At 40.6% G+C, this 22093-nt stretch overlaps 1 protein-coding gene across 2 annotated transcripts; it reads left to right on the forward strand.

Moving 5' to 3' along the window:
• Positions 1 to 236: 236 nt before the first annotated feature.
• LOC140190216 (immunoglobulin superfamily member 1-like) lies at positions 237 to 20332 on the forward strand. Of its 2 annotated transcripts, XM_072246764.1 has the most exons (9): positions 237 to 446; positions 3241 to 3270; positions 4951 to 5241; positions 8496 to 8786; positions 11770 to 12060; positions 13785 to 14075; positions 16747 to 16788; positions 17043 to 17145; positions 18933 to 20332. In XM_072246764.1, exons 1-9 carry the CDS (start codon positions 416 to 418, stop codon positions 18970 to 18972), a joined length of 1410 nt encoding a protein of 469 aa, XP_072102865.1. In that variant the 5' UTR covers positions 237 to 415; the 3' UTR covers positions 18973 to 20332. The 2 variants fall into 2 exon arrangements, with proteins under 2 accessions (XP_072102865.1, XP_072102866.1); XM_072246765.1 differs by lacking the exon at positions 3241 to 3270.
• Positions 20333 to 22093: the final 1761 nt, after the last annotated feature.

Genomic DNA, 22093 nt, shown 5'->3' on the forward strand with positions numbered 1-22093 from the left:
TATAGTTCCAGTAATATGTATAAACTGTAAATCATTTAATTGTATCTGGTGTATTGTCTGTTATTTGGGCGGGGTGGGGTACATCACACAGCATCCACACAAACTATTACCCAGTTTGGCGGGGCCGAGGGCTGTTTCCCTAGACGACAGCGAGCCGAGCGACCTTGAGGGTGGCCGGGGGGCTATATTTGCAAATTGTATTCTGGCGGATATGAGGCAATTTCCTTCCTCTTTTTGTGTCGCTCATTGTCTGCGAAGGGAGATATATGTGGAACATGCTGCAAAGTTTAGATAGCGTTGTTAAACAGTGACTTCCGTTTCAACCAGAAGATATATTATATTATAACCACTTTGTCGCCGAAACTGAATTTACGACGGTCTACGTGGTTGCTCTGGACTTCGTGTTTCAGACAAAATGCTGTCGCTGTTCATCTTGTTGATGTTAGGTAAGTATCGCTTTACACTTAACCGTCCCAACCGCAATCATATGCTCTTATAGTAGCATTGCGCAACGGGTTTCATTATTAGATACCGTACATGTAGAATATTGTGCTCGGAGTTGTTCTTTAATTAACGTTAGGTAACATGCAGCCGCCGATCTTACAGGCTGGGCAACAAAGTGCGAGAGTTCAGCTACAACAGATAATTCTGGTTTTCGCCTCTGGTACCATTTTTGTGTGCGAAAACTTAATTGTGGCTGTTATCCTGCTCTCCCCGCACCCCCCCCCCCCACACACACACCCATCGGTTCACTAACACACTCTCTCACTCTCTCTCTCCGTGCTCTCCTGCTCTTTTGCATATAAGTAGGGAGACGTGAGACATGCACAAGAGCGCTCTCTCTCTCTCTCTCTCTCCCTCCCCCTTTCTCTCTCTCTCTCTCTTTCTCTCTCTCTCTCTTTCCCTATCTCTCTCTCCCTCCCTCTCTCTTCATGCTAGAAAACTCACACGCTACCCTGTGAAGCAACACACATCAAAGTTGCTGGTGAACGCAGCAGGCCAGGCAGCATCTCCAGGAACTGCTGCGTCACCAGCAACTTTGATGTGTGTTGCTTGAATTTCCAGCATCTGCAGAATTCCTGTTGTTTACGCTACCCTGTGAACGATGATCTGTGTCTTATCTTTCCTGCAGCACAGTGTCAAATCAAGAATAGAAGATGAAAAGGAAATACAAGCCCTAACTATCTGACTCGTCAAGGCTCTCACTTTTTCAACATTGCCCACTCTGGTTCTATGCCATTTATCTATTGCCCTCAATTCCCCTAAAACAACTGCTGCTTTTCTTTGGCCTCTGCCTTTGTTTGCTTTCCAGAACTCCACCTGCCTTTGTTACGATATTTTATCCCCTCTAGCTTGAATTGCTTGTCGGTCGATACGCGAAGTTAAGAAACTCATCCATCTTCATGCTTCCCTAGCCTTCCTAGCATCAGTGTCCTCTTCAAAATCAATGCCTCAAAAATCGGCCTGCTTAATTAAGGACTCTCCTCCATCACTTCGGGTATGTCCTCTTCTCATTGCTACCATCTATGAGGAGCTACAGGAGCCTGAAGACACGCACTTAATTTTAGGAACAGTTTATTCCCTACCGCCATCAGATTTCTGAATGGACAATGAACCTAATGCCGATTGCGCCCTTTGCTCAAGGCTTCTCCTCGACTACGGCTGATTCCTGCTTCTGTGGCACTTGAAAAGCCCGTTAAGAGCTTACCTTTTATCCGGGAAACTGGTAGTCCTCTTCGGCTTCAGAGGGGCCTCGTGTGCAGTCAGTCGAAAGATTTGAATAACTTTATAAAAGTGGACTTCCGCTTCGTGTTATCCAAGGTGACGTTAATGTAGATGCCAATATCTGTGAAGGAGGCAGACTTGTCAACAGGAGGATTCATCAGACGTCCAAAATAATAGAGATTAAGGTACTAGAAATCTAGAATAATACAATAAAAATGCTGGAGACACTCGGCTGGTCAGGCGGCAACTATGGAGCTGAATAAAGAGGTCGACATTTCGGGTCCTGCTCAGCGGACTCGACTAATTTAATCGATTCTTTGTTCCTCTCCATAGATGTTTTCAACTCTTTCTCGTAAAAAGCCCTGTACTTTACAAACGACAATAGGAACTCTGGGAGAGGACAGATCTCCATCTCGAAGAAGTGTGAAGTCGTGTGGTGAAAACAGCAGACACATAGCCGATCATCCTTCGGCCGAGGACAGTGGACTTTGGCCAGTTATTTTGGTGGCCCGGTAGTGGGGATGGATTTGCGAAGCAGAATAGATGCTAGCTTATCGACTAAGTTTCTCCAGCATTTTGTGTTTATTGCACTGGATTTCCAGCATCTTAAGAAAGTTTTGTGTTTAACACAGTAAATACCCTGACAGGCATATAGCTTGACCAAAAACTGATAAGATCTATCGCATATGCCGACGAGAGGTGACGGAAATGATCGCTAGACATTTAGGCGAGATCTTCTTTGATCGTAGTCCTCGGCTGCTGGAGGGCATATAACAAGATAACAGTTGTTTTAGTATTTTTAAATATCGGCAAAAGAACTAAAGCCGTCCAGATTTCTGCACTGATATTTGAATTTATTAATTCATTCTCCGGGGTGAAAACATGTTACAGAAGGTAGCAAGAAAGTCATTTGTGGAGTGAAATAACCAGTGGAAATTGCTGGTACAATTGTTTCATCTACTCCAGCACTTGCAGTTGAATGCGCCTTTCTTATCATTAACATGATCATCATGATTACCTGTCATGTCATATGACGCAGGCTGTAGTGGTCTTAGACCATGTTGTACTTGCCGATTTTTTTCCACAGTAGTGGTCTGTCATTGCCTGATAGGCAATGTCTTTACAAGACGGTGACTCCAGTCATCATTTAGAGGTTGTCTAGCTGGTGTCAGTTGTTCCATAAGCAGGACTTGTGATATGCACTAGCTACTCGTTCAGGTTTCGACCTCCTGTACCATGCTTTGGTGACCGTGATCTGGGGGCTAAGATGGTGCTACACATTGCGCAAGTGTGACCTGCAGGGTAACGGAGGGAAGGAGCGCCTTGGACTTCATTTAGTATAGACGTATCTCCACCTTGCTCCCGTCGTAATTATTGCGGATAGCAATTCAAACGCCTTTGTCAGGACTCTGTATTGAAGAACACCGTTCAAATGTATTTTTCAGTGTTACTGATATTAACACAGTGAACTGGAGTCTGTTACTTATTCAGTATTCTTTCGTCAATTTCCTACAGATCTACTTGCAGAAAACGGAAGAGCTCTGGGTAAGTTCTTGCAATGAATACAATACAATGATTGGTACAATCGTTACAAACAATTTCTATTGAAAGTATACATTCGTTGTTGTAAACTTGTAGTTTGTAGATCTGAAGAACTGGGAGAATAGGAGCATAAATAGAGAGATACACTGTTGTTCACGGTGACAATCTACTACTTATATTGTGTCACACACAAAAGTCCATGACATTCTCTAAATGTCCATTTGCGTATCTTAAGTCTTCTATCATATCCCTACTACATTCACACCAACTTCGAAATCAACTCGACATTCACTATTGCTAGTATTAGAAAATGTCGAAATGCCTCTTGTGATTATATATGGTTTATATGATACCGTTACAGGATAAAATAAACAACAGATACTTGAAACAATGAATTTATTTTTGGCACATTATATTTAAATCTAAAGCGCTTAACATAACATTCAGTTTATTAAGTTCCATCTACCTGAATAGCCTTGGATTCCGTGTCAAAATTACGATGCCGGCCCATCACTTAGATGTCACATATCCCAAACAAAATCTGAAGTCTGGCTCCTAAAACGAATTGCACTTTTCATTGGGACATATAGCGGCTGCAGAAAGAATAAAGTTGAGGAAGTCCACTGAATCAAAAAATAGGTGAAGAATACATCTATTCCATTCCCTAATGCATCTAGAGTTGGAAAAGTAGAAACTGTTTGATAACATGGAAAGAGAAACGTTGTTGAGATACAACTATAATAAATGTGTTGAGACGTGCTCGACGCATTTAGAATAAAAACTGACAAAGGATTACATTTTATATACTGTTAAACAGATTACATGGAACCCTCTGTTTTGAGACACTTTGCCTCCCTAGGCAGTAATATTCCAGAATACATGCAAACTATTCAAATATACATAGGGAAGGCTTCATCAGCGCCTCGATATTCAGCTGGCTTATGAAAAAAAAAACTGAATATTCTTTGAGCTGGACGGTCGCTATCACATCACCCACTGTATATTCAGGCTTTTTATAAAATTCGGTGAGCCGGGTTAAATTTCACCATCGTCTGTAAGGAGTTTTTACGTTCTCCACGTGACGGCGTAGGTTTCATTCCGCATTTCATTCCGTGGGTTAATAGAATAATTGTGAAATCGGGAGGTGAGGGTTCGTTGGGCTGAAGGGCCTGCTACCGTGCTGTATCCTTAAATAAATAAACAAATATAAATATATTGTTCACGTATCTTGTTCGTTTGACAAAACTTTGGGTGGATAAAAATAAGGAAAAATAATTACATATTAACATAACTTTTCCAAGATCGAAGTTCACGAATACAACACGTATTGGGAATTGAAGTCATAGAGTGACAGAACAATAAAGTTCAGAAATAGGCCCGACGACTCATCTGGTTCATGTCGAACTACTATTCTGCCTTGTCCCATCGACTTGCACGCGGAACTATGCAAATTCCTCTGGCAGCTCTCTCCAGACTATCACCACTCTCTGAGTGACGAAGTCGCCCTCGTATTTCCCTTAAATATTTCATCTTTCCCATTTATACCTGTAGGTCCAGTTTCATTCGACCTTACTGGAAAAAGCTTGCTTGAATTTACCCTTTCTCGAAACCTCATAGACATTATGTCAGCTTCAGCCAATAAAAATCAAATTTAACTGACGTACCAATTCCTTGTACTTTTAGAAAAGGTTCCGACGCCCAGCATCACTACCGAGCCCACAAGTGCAACGGGACTGCAAGGTGGTGTCATCATCTTCAAGTGTAATACTCTCATCGACAGGGATAAAACAGTCTATTTATTCAAGGGCTCTGAGATGATTTTCCAGTTTCGTTCCATTTCGGAGCCAGTAGCATTTTTCACACTTAGAAATCTAACTTCGAAAAGCGGTGGAACGTACCGGTGCATGTCCGAAATTTTCCGACCCAGACGAAGGAAATCGCGGCCTAGTAATGCAATACGATTAACAATGCGCGGTAAGTAAAAGAAAATTGCACGTTGTCTGTGTTATTGCGTTTACCCTAATAGTGATCTTCACTGTAAACATGCCAGAAGTACACTGTGTATTAATACCGTTGTAGCAAATGGACCCCTCCAAATAAATTGTTGGTATTGTATTTATATTCATCCTTTACTAGCGCATATACTGACATATGGAGAAGATATTACTTGTGCATACGATACGTAGAGGTAATTTCACACAGAAGAAGTGGGTAGTACAGGGCGTAATCAGTAGCAGGATGACGAAAGCGATGTTACTGTTTTTCTTTTATTATAGAGGAAGTACTGTGCAGGTAAATTATAAGATGGAGTAAGAGCAGATTTTGAGGTCACGAGATAATCTTTAAGGTGAGAGAGCTTTTGGACTGAGGAATATTGGCAGGGGTCTTCTGTCCGTTGGCAGAGAGAAGAGGAGAAGAAATCCGCGGTTGGGAGACATATTTGCTCATTTTGTATGCTTTACCGAGACAGCGAGAAGTGTAGACAGTGTACAGGTGGGTCAGGCTGGATTCCGTGACAGACACTCAGAGCCCAGGGCCGCATGGAATTGCAGCTTTAAAAAAAGAAATTATTCATGCGTTTGGATGAATGAATATTTTTCATTCTGTACCAAGCTATACTAAACTATAATATATCTGGGTTAGTATGCCTTCAATGGTTCGTCTATATAAAAAAAAAAAACACAGGGGTATACGGCCGTTCGACTGCAGAAAGTGAGAACAGAGCAATTTCGTACAGCTTCCAATTGGGTTTGTCAGAGGTAAACCCAGAACCGCACAGTGAAAAAAAATTGTTACGCACCTAACAAATCTAACGTTATTTGTATAAATTAACCTGAGCGATGGAAATTTAGATTACTTGGAAGGGTCATAAACCACACTTCTAATTTTTTCCAAATTCAAACACAACATAGTTTGTGAAAACCAGTGAAATACAGTAGGAGGGTTAATCTCTTTCCAATTCAGTAAAATGGATCTTCTAGCCATTATTTGGATCTTCTAGATTATTTGGAATGATTGGGCTGGGTCGGTTTATTACTACCAATTCGGGGTCGTTACATGTCTAAGTGATCTCAACTCATTCGATATGTTCCTCGCACAAAGATTCTTAAAATGTGTACATTGAAATAGAATAATTCATTGAGTGTATTGAAATTGAAGACCAAGACGTCTCAAAGCATTTTAATAATTAGAATCACAAAGAGAAATCGTGACAAACAATACCAATCAGAGGCAGCATTATGGATAGGCTTGGCTATAGGATAGATTTAGCTCTAGGGGCGACATTGTAGTATAGTAGTTAGTGTAACGCTTTACGGTGCAGGCAACCCGGGTTCAATTCCTACCGCTGTCTGTAAACACTTTGCATGTTGTCCCGTGTCAGCGTGCGTTTCCTCCGGGTGCTGTGATTTCCCCTCATAGTCCAAAGACGTAAGCGTTATTAGGTTAATTGGTCACGTGGATGTAATTTTACGGAGCGAGCTCGTTGAGGCAGATAGGCCTGCTACCGTACAGTAGCTTTTACTGAATAAACTTTAAGAAAATAATTTTAAGCACTTTGCCAGCTGCATCCCTGAGGTGCAGTTTTATTGTGGATACAGAACGCGAGATAGATGTTCGTGTTTCTAAAAAGGCAGGTCTCACTTATTACCAAAGATTCTGTGCACAGGACCACTTCTTCATAATGAACACAGAAAATAGAACAGTAGATGACATGCATAGGCCGTTTGGTCAAGAGTATCAACGGCAACCATATTGACAAATTAGACGGAACTGAATACCATAAGGTGTTTTCATGTTCATTGTCTACTTAAACGCATCTAAAACATCACCAACAGCATCTTCTTCTGCATTTGCTACATATAAACAGAGGGTGAAAATGTCTTTAGTACTCTAGCCTTCAAATAAGTACATTGACTATAGGAGTTGGATATTATGTTGTTGTTGTTGTATAAGTTGTTGATGAGGTTGTACTTAGATTGCTGTGTACAGAATTTGTCACTCTATTACGGAAACGAATTTTCAATGTTTACGTTCTGGATTTTCCAAAAATAAAGAATAAGCGTTACTTCGTAAGAAGAAAACTTCCCGAGAAATAATGACTGATCAAGTGTAGCAACAGCAAATAATAATATTAAATATCTTATTAAATATAAGATGCTGTCCCTGTCCATATCGTTCATCGCAATATGCAATATAATCAACAAGGTAATATGGGTCGAACCAATCTCATGCCTACTGGTAAATCAAATTAAAGTAGTTGTAGTTCACGAACTGTTCTTAAGTTGCTGATAGGACGGAGCGGTAGATAATGACTGCAGGGGAATTATATAGGTAGTACCACCCTTCAGTTACATTAATCTATTTCGTCTAGCCTTCTGGAAGTACAATTGCCCCAAAATGAATTTGAGTTCAGCTAAACAGGACCGGAATACGATTATCAATGTGCTTGCATTTTCTTGTAATATCTTTTTCCTCCAGTTGTTTCAATTGCCTCCCATAGACGTAGCTTCTTAGATTCTTTGCCGATGGTAAATTGACGAGCCTCGCTCGTCATCGGTGTATGGTTGTGTGTTGAAATTTCCCGGCTATTGATAAAATTATGGCTAGTAGAAAGCAAGAAAATTGGCAGGTCAGATCAGATGGTCGTTGATATTTTTTAATCCCATTCTCTCCCCTACGATCTGAAACTCTTAACCCGTAACTCCAATCCACAACCGACCAATCTCTTCCTTAAATAGAGCCAATGACTTGTACTCTGCAGCCCCTTGTGACAACGATACAATAATTATCACAGAATTACCATCTGAAAAAAAAAATCCTCTACATTTCCGTTTTAAAGAAACACTTCTTTATTGTGAGGATGTTCCTAGGATCCTAGAACGTCATAAGAAAAGAAATATTCTCCCTACGTTCACTCTTGCATTGTACGGTACGTTTCGAAGAGATGCCCCCTCATCCTTCCTAACTCCGTCGGATTCGATCACAAACATGTTAACCGCTCTTCACTCATGACACTTTTCTGACCTGGGATCATTCTTAGAAATCACCTTTGAAACCTCTCTAAGATTAGAATGCCTTCCTTAGATACGGACTTCCAATGCATCGATATAGTACAAGGTTCAATTAAAGCAAAAGTAATTGATATAAATGTACACTTATTATAGCTCGGTTCAATCTTAATCTTCGTGATTAACTCTTCTCAACCTTGTGACATTTGCTTTCTACAGACACCCAAGCACCATTGAGCATACTTCGCCCACCATCAGCCGTGGTTACTGAAGGCAGCAATGTCAATATGACCTGCACAGCGAACATGGGAAATAACTGCGTATTCTACGCATACAGAGGAAATCGGTATTCGCCAATCCAGCTGGGACAGCGAAGGAACAATACCAGTATTTCAATACTGAACGTGACTCTCGGTGACGCAGGAAAATATACATGTCATTGCCTGGTGGAAGTGAACGGTATTTTTGTATTCTCAGCACCAAGCCACTTCATGGAATTGACTGTGAGAGGTGAGTTTAATGTTTCCATGTGCAGTTGACATGGACAGATGCTGCCATGGCATGGCAGTACCTATGCCAAACTCTTCCCAAAACAGTCTTGTACGACGTTGCCCAGATCTCGTTGCATGATGTCAGTTCTTTTTCAAATCTACATCCTCAAGCATCTGTGCTGTCAATAAAGTCAGGAACTCATTACAGTAACCGTGTAATCATCGGCATTTAGACATGCAGGCAGCTTTTAAGTATATTGCTTGCCTTTATCCTGATATTTGAGAGTTTGCATTCAAAGTGAAAGGGGAAAGTTCAAACCTCACGAGCAGGCTCTTTTATTTAAGACGGAAAGGGGTATATCTCTGGAATGTGCTGTCAGAGGCATGGAAGGAGTCCCTAGTTAGGATCACAAATAGGCCTATGTCACATTTCTCGACAAATAAATACATCTTAAACACGAGGAATTCTGCTGATGCTGGAATTTCAAGCAACACACATAAACGTTACTGGTGAACGCAGCAGGCCGGGCATCATCTCTAGGAAGAGGTACAGTCGACGTTTCGGGCCGAGACCCTTTATTCTTCAACTCTGGAGATTAAATCCTGTCCGATTTTGGCCTCACGCCAAATAAAATAGAATAAAATTCAATTATTTTAATATCAGCTGAAGTAAATATTTTTGATATTTTATAGTCAAGTTGAATTAGGTGCAAATATCAATGATATTTCGCATTTATCTAATATATTTAATTTATTTAGCTCGATCTGACCAAAACACCCAAGAGGTAGAGGCGATTAAGGCCATTGAGTCTACTCCGTCATTCCATTCTGGCTGATCCATTATACATCTCAACTCCATTTCCTTGTCTTCTTCCATAACCTTCAATGCCCTTACTAATCAAGAATATGTCAATCTACGGTCTAAGTATGCCCAGTGAGTCGGCCTCCACAGCAGTCTGTAGCAATAAATTCCACAGATCTACTACCCTCTGGCTTAATAAATTCCTTTTCATCTCTGTTCTAGAGAGATGCCCCACTTTTCTGAGCATGTGCCTTCTGGTTCTAGACTCTTCCACTATAGAAAATAACCTCTTTGCACATCTGTGTAATCCTTTCAATATTCGATAGGTTTCATATGATCCGCTCCCATTCTTCTAAACTCCAGCGGGTGCAGTCCCTAAAACGAGTTCATGCATTAACCCTTACATTAGTTGGATCATTCGCGTGAGCTTCCTCTGGAAGCTTTCCAATGCCAGCTCATCCTTTCTTACATAAGGTGCCTAAAACTGCTAACCGTGCTTGATAATATCTCTGTATACCAGAGTTACAGCATGTTGGAGAAGCTGAAGATACTTTTACCAGGAACGGCCCATTAGGACGATGTACGCTGAGGCCAAGTTGGACCAGGTTGTTACATGGAATGCTTTGTGGAGAGCAGGGATCGGCGCATCACTTTGGCTCAATTTAATACAGCAGAAGCACACTATCCCTCTTAAGTCTTCGAAACGGCTCCATAAATCTTCTCTGCTCTTTTTCCATTTTAACCTGGTTTTCCCTGTACATAGTTCTCCTGTTCTCAATTCCCTGTGATGTCTCTTCCAACAAACTATGCACTTGAGTTCCCGGATTCCTCTGTTCAATTGCAGCCCCTGGCGTTTGATATCACATAGTATAAGTTCCAGCTTGGTGTGACTTTACGAAGTGCTTCACCTCACATTTTTATGTATTGCCATCAATTTCTAGAATACTGGAATTCTGTTCATGAATGTTTTTGAAATCTGGAAACAAAAATAAGTCTTTGCTACTGCAAAATACTGAACAAATCTTACTGATCATATAAGTACTTTCAGTCCCCGGCTGCCATGTTAACAGTGTAGGAAAACAAATTTGCCAGAGCATTTGATTTTATACATGATCATAAAGGTGAAAGGAGACACGCTTCACATTCCCACTGTGGAAGGACTGAAAGCACCTGAACAGCATCAAATAAACATTCGCCTCCACAGCGATTCTGCAATGTTATTAAGTCATGGTGCAATACAGCACAGAAACAGGTCCTTCGGCCCATCTGATCCATACTTTCTGCGTGTTACGCTGCTGACGTTTAGAGCAGCAATAACAGTACCTCTGTCCCTGTGTATCTTTGATCGGTGCAGAACTATTATTCTGCATAGTCACATTGACCTGCACTTCGATCATAGCCTTCCACATTCCTCCCAGCCATGTACTTATACAAACGTCTCTTGAATATCGAACTCGAACCCGCTTCCGTCACTTTCGCTGGCAGCTCGTGCTACACTGTCACCACCTTCTATGTGAAGAAATTCTGCGACATGTTCTCCCAACCTTTCACGCTTAACCCATGACCTCTAGATCTTGTCTCATCCAGCAACCGTGGAAACAAGTCTGTTTATATTTATCCTATCTGTACCCCTCATAATTTTGTGTTCCTTGCAAACTTTGTAGAAACTATATTTTGTATGTAATAAGTTGGATGCTATTCCTGAAATAATTGAAGGCAAAACAATTAAATTAATAGTTTACGATTACATTTTGGGATGAACTTGATGAACACTTATCGAAAATAAAATTTAAAATAAATTACAAAATAAATCGATAAACTGGTTTACTGTTCGCCCATGTGCAGAGAAAGAAACTTTTGCTTACCGCCGATACAGATAAGTTTATTTTGACTGTGTTTCAGCTGGTCGAGTTAAACAATAACAGAGTTCACAACAAAGTGTTGCAAAGAAGGTGCAATGCGGGTAGACAATAACATACAAGATACAATGAGGTAGATTTGCAAGGTCAGGAGTCCGTTGTTCCGTACTTTCTGAGTCATGTTTTTCTCTATTAATAGTGGAATAGCAGCTGTTCTTGAGCCCGGGGGGTCATGCTTTAGGGCTTTTTCAGTTTTATGCCAGATGGGAGGGGGAAACGTACGTACGTCCGAGATGAGTTGGACATTGAACTGACTTCATTGCAATTCTTTATATTTTCAGAAAGTGTTCCAAAACCCAACATCACGTTCGAACCGATGTCAGGCATAGGACTTCAAGGAGGCATCATTACCGTCAAGTGTGAAATTCCTAGTGCCGGAGAGAAAGTAGTTTATCTTTTAACAGGTTCTAAAAAAATTTCCAGTACTGTCACCCTTTCGGAGCCGGCAGTATTTTTCACACTAGCCAATTTGAATTCGAAAACCCCAAGAAATTACCGGTGCATGTACGAAACGCTGCTACCCAAGAAAGGCAAATCGGGTCCGAGTGATGAGATTCAATTAACGGTACTTGGTAAGCAGGTTAAACCCTTTTCACTGTCTGTGCTACTAAGTTCATTGCGAGCAAAATTTTCATTAGAACCATGTTGTACTATGGACATTGATGTAAAAATCCCCGGTTGTGTGTTATGGCATGCTGCACCCCATTCACTGAAACGCAAGCAGGGCTGCCTAAAGCACACTGCTGGGCTCAGTGAAACTAAACCTCTCTGCGTGGAAAACTGATGATTATTTTCCCATCTTTATCTTATCTCCACTTAACAATACCAATTGAAACGAGTTTCTCCTTTCTTGGAAGATGGGACTGAGTATTCTCGTTGATTTTGTACCAAAGTCTTGGTGAATTCCGAATCATTTTAGAGGCTATTGAGGAAAGCATGATTGACTTGAATGAATATCACGTCGATGCAGGTCACAATTTGTCAGAGTTGTTGATATTAATATTTCTTTCCAAATGAGTGTCCATGCTTTTAACTTAACTTCATTGTTAAATCTGTCTGTTCTTTTGAAACATCGTTCTTCACTAGTACATTCTCTAAATCGGTCTAACGTCACTTGTGCTATCAAATCTCGTGCAGCATAAGCTACTGACTAATAACATTAAGGCACAGGGGTATCTTATCACGGATGCTAGCAACATCTCAGTCAGTAACTTTCTATTAGCTATAAAGTCCAAATAATTGAAGGAAGAAGTTATATGTTGTGTCGTGTTATCTTCTTTCTTTCTCTCTCTCTCTCTCTCTCTCTCTCTCTCTCTCTCTCTCTCCCTCACTCCCTCACTCCCTCACTCCCTCCCTCTTTACCTGTCTATGTCTCTCCTTCTCATGGCACCTACTAGAATGGACGGCTGGAACTACTCAACCCTTACCAATAATTTGCAGAGCCCCATATAATCTATATCCATTAGTAAAGGCATCCGTCAGTCTTGCGAGACCATGGATCTGCGCCTGGAAAGTCTTCACTCTCCAGGGCGCAGGCCTGGGCAAGGCTATATGGAAGACCAGCAGTTGCTCATGCTGCAAGTCTCCCCTCTCCACGACACCAATGTTGTCCAAGGGAAGGGCATTAGGACCCATACAGCTTGGCACCAGTGTCGTCGCAGAGCAATGTGTGATTAAATGCCCTGCTCAAGGACACAACACGTTCCCTCGGCTGGGGCTCGAATTGTCGACCTTCAGGCCAGTCCAATGCCTTAACCATTAGGCCACGTGCCCACACTCCGCGGGATACACTTGTAGATGCAAACAGGAACCGAGCAATGCAATGCTCTCAGTTACGTATTCTTACTGAAGTAGAATATATCCACTTTAGAAAGGAACTCTATTATCCAGATGCATAATGGGATATACCACGTGGAGTTGTTTGCTCTCTCTGTGAATGCAGTGGTGTCCTCCAAATGACCATAGCAAATTGTTCTGTGTGCATAGTTGAGTGTATAATCTCCAATAAAATGGTATACAGTGCAGGTAGAATTAGTACCAATCGATGAGTGGATATAGTTTAATGCTCTGTTGACTGTTTCGGTGTCGTGCCACTACATCTCTCAGACTCTTGTATTACTCGATGGTGCATTAAACATAGTGCAGTACAGAAACAGGCCCATCGGTCCACAATGTTGTGTAGAACGATAGAAGGTTAATCTATGCAGGTCGTCTGACGTCTGTCGTATGTTGGAATATGGTCATTGAATTTGTTCAGTCATGTTTGCCTGATTCTCAGACGTTGCTTTATCCACAGACATCCAAGCACCCTCAAGCTTTTTGCGCCCAACTTCAGCCAAGGTAGCCGAAGGGAGCAATCTCTTCTTAACCTGCATGGCCAACACGAAACATCAATGCTTCTTCTATAAATATAGTGATGATGAATATTCGCCTTACCAGTCGGCGGCAGCAAGGAACAAGACAACCATTTCAATGTATAGCATAAGGCGTTCTGATGCCGGAAAGTACGTATGTCATTGCCTCGTGGAAGTGAACGGTACTTTTTCATTCTCGGCTCCGAGTAACGTCATGGAATTGTCCGTGATTGGTGAGTTTGATCTTAACCAAAGGCGCTTTACAATGCAATATTGGTGGATTGTATAGGCATATGTTTCTGTGCGGCCGTTCCAGAAACGGCAAGTCTTTACCTGAAGGTCTTTGTCGCATATTGTGCAATGTACACGTGTTGCTGCTTGATTGAGTTAATATTACTTGTGTTTACTCTGAAAGAAACAAGATACCATTAGCAGCCTCGTGTTTATGAATACATCGTTCACTAGGTAGACTGCGTTTAGCTGTTTTGTTTTCACTGAGGGCGACCGTCTAACCTGGCGTATCATCTTTGACTCATTGCCATGAGCTCAGCGACGCCCATAGACCTCTCTCTGATTCACAGCACACCGGTGGTATTCTGAAGCGTCTCATATATAGACATCGAGGAAAACTGTTGCAAGGACGTGGCGGTGGTACGAACCCAAGTGCTGAACACAGGCGCGGAGGCCGAGTCGGGAAGCGATATGGTCGTAGCGAGCGTGGAATTAGTGTCCAGAGAGAGTCGTTAGCCGAAGTCTTGGTTTTAGCAGAGAATTCAGGAAAGATGCTAGACTTAGAACTGATACTCCTAAGAACCATGGAACGAGTCTATTCATACAAGAGTCGACCAACGAACTGGCAATTCCTCGTTGTGGTCACAGGGTTTTTATCCTGCAGTTTCTGATGGGAAGCAGGTGTGTGCAGTTAGTGGAACCTGGGAATGATTGGCATTTAAATGAGGTGATTGAGGCCCAATTCCTGAGGTAAATGACATGGTGGGGGGTTGCCAGAAGGGACCATGAAAAAAACTACTTTTCCTGAAATCATAATTTTAGGTAGACAGGGTGGCGAGGAAGTTTCTTGATCCATGACATTCATCAGCGTCAGTGGTATTGTAAAGTAGTCCTGATGAAGGGTCTCGGACAGAAACGTCGTCTCTTTATTCTTTTCTAATACCCTTTATATTTTTCAACACCTAGCCTATTATAACGACTCTTGAAAATGGTGATCATACCCAGGGCATGGGCTCAGGGATAGGAATTTCATGAGTATTGCAACAGTTAAGAATATTCAGACCGCAAATTTTTGCTGTCTTCTGACGTCGGGGAAAATGCAACCATGCGTACCCAGTGTAACCGTTCTGAAATGAGACTTTCTCTGTTAGAAGGCACGAGGTAATCTGTCGTATCAAACAGCTCCATCAAACAGACCTGCCAGTTAATTGAACTGAAAATCTAAAGATACTAGTTTAGTTTGATAGAGCCTTACAGTTACAAGGTACAGAAAAAAACTGAAACTTCGGTCCATCCATCCATGCCGACCAAGATGTTTATCTATACTAGTTTTATGGTTCTGCATTTTCCTTATGTCCAATCTGGGTCTGTTCTATCTAAGCGTTATCTACATATCTTTTTAACATTATTCTCTTTTCCTGCCTTAACAGCTTTATTAGCAGATGCTTCCACGTACTCACTAACCTCACTGTTTTGCCTTCCGTTTGTATTATTTATTTTATGTAATACTTATTGTAATGGTGATAAATGAATATAATGATGTTATATATTGCATTCTACCGGTGCTGCAAAACAGCAAAATTCCATGATATATACCTGTTACAATAAGACTGATTTCGGTTCTGAACTTTGTATGATCAAGCTGCCTCTTGAGTCCTGATTAAATCTTTCCACTTTCACCATAAACCTATGCTGTCTGGCTTTAAAGATACCTACACTGGAATAAAGGTTACGGCCATACATACACCTTATCGACACCTCGAATGATTTTATCAGCTCCTATATGGTCCCCCCCCCCCCCCCACTACCACCACCACGACCACCACTACCTTATTACGCTGAAGGAGAATAAACTTACTAATCCATTGGTCCTCTCCTTAAAACCCAAGCTCTATATTCCAGGTAAAATTCCTAAGAATATTTTCAGTTCCTTTCCCAGCGTAACAGCATCGTTCTGGAAGCTGGCGGCCAGAGCTACTCGTAATACTCCAAGCGTTGTTTCACTAACGGCTTCTACATTTTAAATCACTTCCCAATTATCGCCCTTACGCATTAAAGCCTGCAGGAAATATCGCCTTTTCCCCACTCTATCCTATCTCCGCCTTTAGGAATCGACCTGTACTCCGAGGCCTCTCTGTTCTTCAGCATTCTGCAGCTTTCCAGCGCTTATGGTTTGACTGACCAATTGCAGCGCCTCGTACTTGTCTGAGTTAATTTCTGTTTGCCATTCCTTTTTGCACTCCTCTAGTTCATCGAGATTCAGCTCTAATACTAGGCGATGTTCTTCACTCTCCACATCAACGTCGATTTTGGTGTCATTGATGGTGGCACAAATATCGGTCGGGCGTAAATGAATGTAGAATTAAGAATTCTCCACAGCGTTAAACTGGAGGATACGTTTTCTTCCTTTCAGTTGTTAGCCACATTAGCTTCTACAGTTGTAATATTCTTGACAGTGGCTGCAGTGCTCTCGGCCTTAATTCAAGATTCGTCTTCCCATAGGATTAAAATACATTTATCTTGGGCATAGCATATCGGAAATGTAATCTGATGTCAGTTTTTTTTTCCCTCTCCGAATCAGAGGTACTGAGGAGGGATCACACTCCCGCTTGCCCCACTTCTGCTTGTGTCTTGAACACAGTCATTTATAATTCTCTTTTGTTTACATTGCAGAAATTGTTAAAAAGACTTCAGAAAAATGTGAAGGAGATGTCTGTAAGTACAAAGTAGATTTTTCACGTACGTTATGGTCCCGCGCAGTGCGTTGATAAGTCGGCACCTTATATATATATATATATATATATATATATATATATAACTACAGTCACCGTCCAAATTGAATATAATTTCTAGCTTAAGCAATTTTCCGCAAACCTATAGTCCAATTTGATAAATCACCATCTTAGCGCAAAGAGGTGTTGAATGCAACTTTAAAGAGAAAGCTTCAAATAACCATAAATTATTTTCAGCCTCAGAGTATGGTGGACTTTTAGTAGTAGCGTTGGGCGTTACTGTGTTTATCGTCCTTATCCTGATGTCTGCAATCCTGGCTACCCGCCTGTCTAAAAGAAGGTAAGCTACAAGAGCTGTGGTATTAATATGTTATTGATATCTGCTTCTACTCCGGAAATCTCACCAGAAGTACAACATTATCTCTTGTAAACATTAACGAGGAGGTTAACAGCATTGACAGCTAGGATTCCTCAATATTTCGCCCTTTCCTTATTGGCAAAAATATTCATATGCATAGATAATATTGGGTTAGCCGTAGATTTCTGAACGTTCTTCATGCATGAACAAGTTGGAGTCATTGAGGGGGCGGCATTTGTAGTGTGGCGGTTCGCACGACGTTATTAAAACGCTACCAACCCTAGTTCAATTCCCGCTGCTGTCTGGAAGGAATTTGTACGTTATCCCGGTGACCCCTGGGTTTCCTCCGGCTGCCTTAATTTGCTCCCACATTCGAAAAGCCGTGCATGTTAACAGGTTAGTTGGTCACATCGATAAAATTGCCAGCACCGGCTCGTGGTGACGGAAGGACCTGTTAACTTACTGTGTCTCGAAATAAATATATAAAATACAGTGCAGAAGCAGTCCCTTCGGCCCAGCTCGTTCACGCGAAAACAGATGGCCATATCCAGCCAAATATTCCTTATCCATAAACCTGTTCAAGCGAATTCTAAATGATTTACAGACAGTTTTAGGTGTTTTGAATGCACTAACGTGGTGTCAGAAATTATTCTCAGATTAATCCTTTTTGTGATAGATGTCCGGGGCAGGTAGCCTCTTTAACTCATATGTTTTGGTCTTGTCCTACTCTGGAAACTTTTTGGAGAGACATTTTTAATATTACCTCAAAGGTATTCAATATAGATATCTCTCCTCACCCTATTACTGCTATCTTTGGACTACCTAAAATTTCCAGTATTCTTTCTCCTTCAGCCCGTAGAATGATTGCATTTCTTACTTTAATGACGAAAAGATGTATTTTACAACATTGGAAAGAGCTTAATGCTCCAACTACCTTTTTCTTGGTTTTCTCGGACGATATTATGCTTGAATTTGGAGAAAATTAGAAGCAATCTTTATGATTCCTCACTTAAATTTGAACAGACCTGGAGATCTTTTATTCAATATTTTCATTTAATGTAATTTTTTTTCTTCTTTTTTTGCTCCATATTTATATACCCTTCTTGTTTTTTTTTTACTGTCTTTAATGGAGGTCGGGTTTGAGGACGTGATTTTAAGTTCTTTAACTCTACTTGGTCCCAAGTTAGCCCATTGCTTTGCTTTGCTTTTAGTTTAGTTGCACGGTGGGTTTTTTGGGGGTTTTTTTGGGTTTGTTTTTTCCTTTTCTCTATTGATATATATATAAATTAGTATACTATTATGTTACCTTAGTATGTCCTGTTTAAATGACATTGTTTGTATCATTTTTTTCTGTATTAATATCTCCTGTAATTTTATTTTATTCTAACAGCGTATTAGCGCCTATATGGCTTACCTTTTTGTATACTTATTCAATAAAAAGATTTAAAAAGAAAAGAGAAAAGACGAGAACGACGATTTACTGACGTATATACAGGCATGTCAATAGACGGGCAATGGGTGGAAAATGGACTGTATGCAAACAGATGGGATGAAAATAAATAGGTTACATTTTAGGCACAAACATCGTAGGTCATCAGACCTTTCCGGTCCATTGGTGTTCTGCATGTTAAAATTTAAAACAAGGCTAATAGTTTCGAGCACCATTGCAAATAGTGATAAAAGGGTTCGATCAATTCAAAATTCAAAGTAAATTTATTTCCAAAGTACGTATCTGTCATCATATACTACCTCGAGATTATGTTTTGCAGGTATTCTCCGGAAAACAAAGAAATTCAAAAAAATCAATGAAAAGAATCTACAAGCAAAGACCGAAAATCAAGCTACAAAAGAAAACAAATTATTGAATTAAATGTAAAGCGAATATTTACAGAGCATTTCTAATTTTATCGTGATTCAGCGGGGTCTTAATTATGTAATATATGACAAATAATTATTGTATTGCTAAGAAATAACATTGCACAATTCTCTATTCAACTGATATCTAGAAAGCACGTAAGAAATTCCAGTAAAGAAGAGCATGGAATTTCTGAATATTGTATTTGCTAAGTAATGCGCAAATAGCACGCTATAGTGCACAAATTACATAATACTTCCGTTTGTAAAGCTGAAAACATTACAGGCTGTCCTTCAATGTTGCTGCAGTATAGTTCAAGACAATTCACGCCGTCATTCTGAGAAGTCAATCAACTCGTCAACAATAAGAACATGTGGGTGACATGAGGATAGTAAAAATCAATCTGCCTCATAAATTCGCATGTAAACTGGAAGTAAGCAGTGTTTCGTGTGATCATCAGACTGCGAAGCGGAATTAGGTCATTCGTCCTATGGAGTCTGCTCTGCTATTTAATCATGGCTGATATTCTATCCCTTTCAGCCCCTTTCACCTGCCTTCTCCCTCTAACCTTTGAAGCATTAAGTATACACAATGCCCTCAGTGACAATGTGTTCTATAAATTTACCATCCTCTGGTTTAAGAAATGTCTGCTCATCTCTGTTTTAAATGGACATCTTTCTATTCTGAAGCTGGACACTTTAGTCTTAGACATTCCAACCATTAGAATCACCAGCTTCACGTCCTTTCTATCTACTTTTTTCAATATACCAAATAACGTGGCCTCCATTGCCGTCTGTGGCAACGGATTCCACGGATTCACCACCCCCTAGATAAAGAAATTTCTCCTCTTTTCAGTTTGAAAAGGATTGTCTTCTATTTTGAGTCTGTACCTCCTTCTACTAGACTGACCCACAATAGAAAACATTGTCTGGCAAACGTCTGCCAAGCTTTCTGACATATATCCCAGAGAAGGAACATAACACACACTGACTGCAATTGGGTTTCACGGGACAGGATGTCGGCAAGCATGCAAAGTGCCAAATACCACTCCAACTTAACCAAGACAGGAACCAATCCCAATCACATCAGTCTTCCCGGATCCACATCCTCTTACACGTCATTACAGTGAAGTACGATTTGCAAAACGTTAATTTGCATGTGTTTTCGATTACTTCTGTCAATGATATGTGAGTTTATATTTGTTTGAATTGATGCGTTACTGGTTCTTTAATATGGAATGAACTGTCCAACACTTATTGTATTCTCGCAATATTTTAAAACAAAATTGCTACCCATAAAATAACGATAGGGTCATAGTGTTGTTTAGTGAGTCAATTTTCTCAATATCTTCGAAAACTGACCCCACTCGACCCTTGCAGTCTCACTGAGTTGACCATACAAATATACATTATTTACAGCAACAATTAACCGCCACACCTGCGCGTTTTGGGGATATGAGAGGAAACCGAAGCATCGGAAATATGTTCACGGGGTCACTGAGATAACGTGCAAACTCCGAACAGCCAACACCAGATTTCGGAATTAACCAATAATAGATGGAGATGCATGATTGTGCTCCCTTATGTTGTAACACGTGTGCCCTTACCCTGCAACGTGTGTCGAACAAAGGTTGAATGACTACAAAGAATAACTTGCTCATATCATATAATATTTCTTTTACGTTTCTTACGCCATGGTAACCCATTGGCTTCATTAATTCTACACTTTCTCTCCGAGCATTTCTCATCACCTACATTCTCCCATTTATTCTCCTGTAATTTATTTCCTCTTACATATTAACGAACTACTTCTAATCAACATGCAACAGGAATGATTTATAGTAAACAAAAAAGCTTCTGGTTTGTGCAACTATAACACACAAAGGTAACTCACACAACCGCAGTAGAAATCTATAATCTCTACACTTACAGCATTGGAGCTCATAACTGAACATATATCCCAAAGAAAGTACTACCTACATCAATTGGGAATGTCCCGGGGAACTTGAAATAGTATGGACAGTAAGTGAAATTGTCGCAGTTAAATTAGCTTTTGAGATGACAGCTTTTCGGTATCTACACTCAGAATATTTACCGTTGACGGATATCCTGCTAGCTCCTACAGCATCACATTCAGAACCCATAGTTCATAAGACCATAAGACCATGTGATATAGGAGAAGAATTAGGCCATTTTGACCAAGCGCGTCTGCTCCGCCATTTCATCATGGCTGATCCATTTTCCCGATCACCTCCTTTCTCCTCGTATGCTCTGACATAACAAGAATCTATCAGCCTCTGCCTTAAATATACTTAATGACTTGTCCGCCACACCCACCTGTGGTAATGAATTCCACAGATCCATCATGTTCTGGCTCTAGGAATTCCTCATCAACTCCGTTCTAAAAAGACGCCCCTCTATTCTGAGGTTGTATTCTCTAATCTTGGACTCGACAGGTTTCAAAGAGGTCACCCCCTTATTCTTCAGATTTCAAGTGAGTATAGACGAAGAGCCATCACCCTCTCTTTATATGACAACCCTTTCAATCCCGGAATCATTTTCGTGAACTAACTTTGAACCCTATCTAATCTCAAGACATCCTTTCTTGGATAAGTGGCTCAAAACGGCTCACAATACTCCAAGTGAGGCTTTACCAGTTCTTTGTAAAGCCTCAACAGAACATCTTTCATTTTCTGTTCTAGTAATCTTGAAACGAATGCTGACACAATCTGATACACTATAACTTAGCAATTCATAAAAATTCCAAAAAGAAATGGCTTCGCTCGTAAAATTTAGGTGAAATCAAGTGCGTAGGTAATCTTTAGCAACTATGAAAATAATATCACTTCATCTTCAGGCTCTTATCTTTAATTTTATACTAAGTGAAGAAAACAGAGATGACCAACCCAATGATTAAGTCATGAAAAAATGTGCTTGCTTTTGGGAAAATGTTATTTCTTCCCGTCCAAGACCACAGTGTGGGAACTGAAACTGCTTGTTCCATAAGCAAACAATTTGCTGAATTAGTCATTGGATTCGTCAGCGCTGTTAACTCCTTCCCTTTGCAAGATTGTTG

Source organism: Mobula birostris, chromosome 29, assembly GCF_030028105.1.
Source record: "Mobula birostris isolate sMobBir1 chromosome 29, sMobBir1.hap1, whole genome shotgun sequence".
NCBI lineage: Eukaryota > Metazoa > Chordata > Chondrichthyes > Myliobatiformes > Myliobatidae > Mobula > Mobula birostris.

What these genes read in the sequence shown, in the direction of transcription:
- LOC140190216 (XM_072246764.1), top strand. Translation starts at nt 416, where the DNA reads ATGCTGTCGCTGTTCATCTTGTTGATGTTAG. An exon ending in GATTCAATTAACGGTACTTG is followed by an intron (nt 12,061 to 13,784) that starts GTAAGCAGGTTA and finishes CTTTATCCACAG; the next exon opens with ACATCCAAGCACCCTCAAGC. An exon ending in ACCCGCCTGTCTAAAAGAAG is followed by an intron (nt 17,146 to 18,932) that starts GTAAGCTACAAG and finishes TATGTTTTGCAG; the next exon opens with GTATTCTCCGGAAAACAAAG.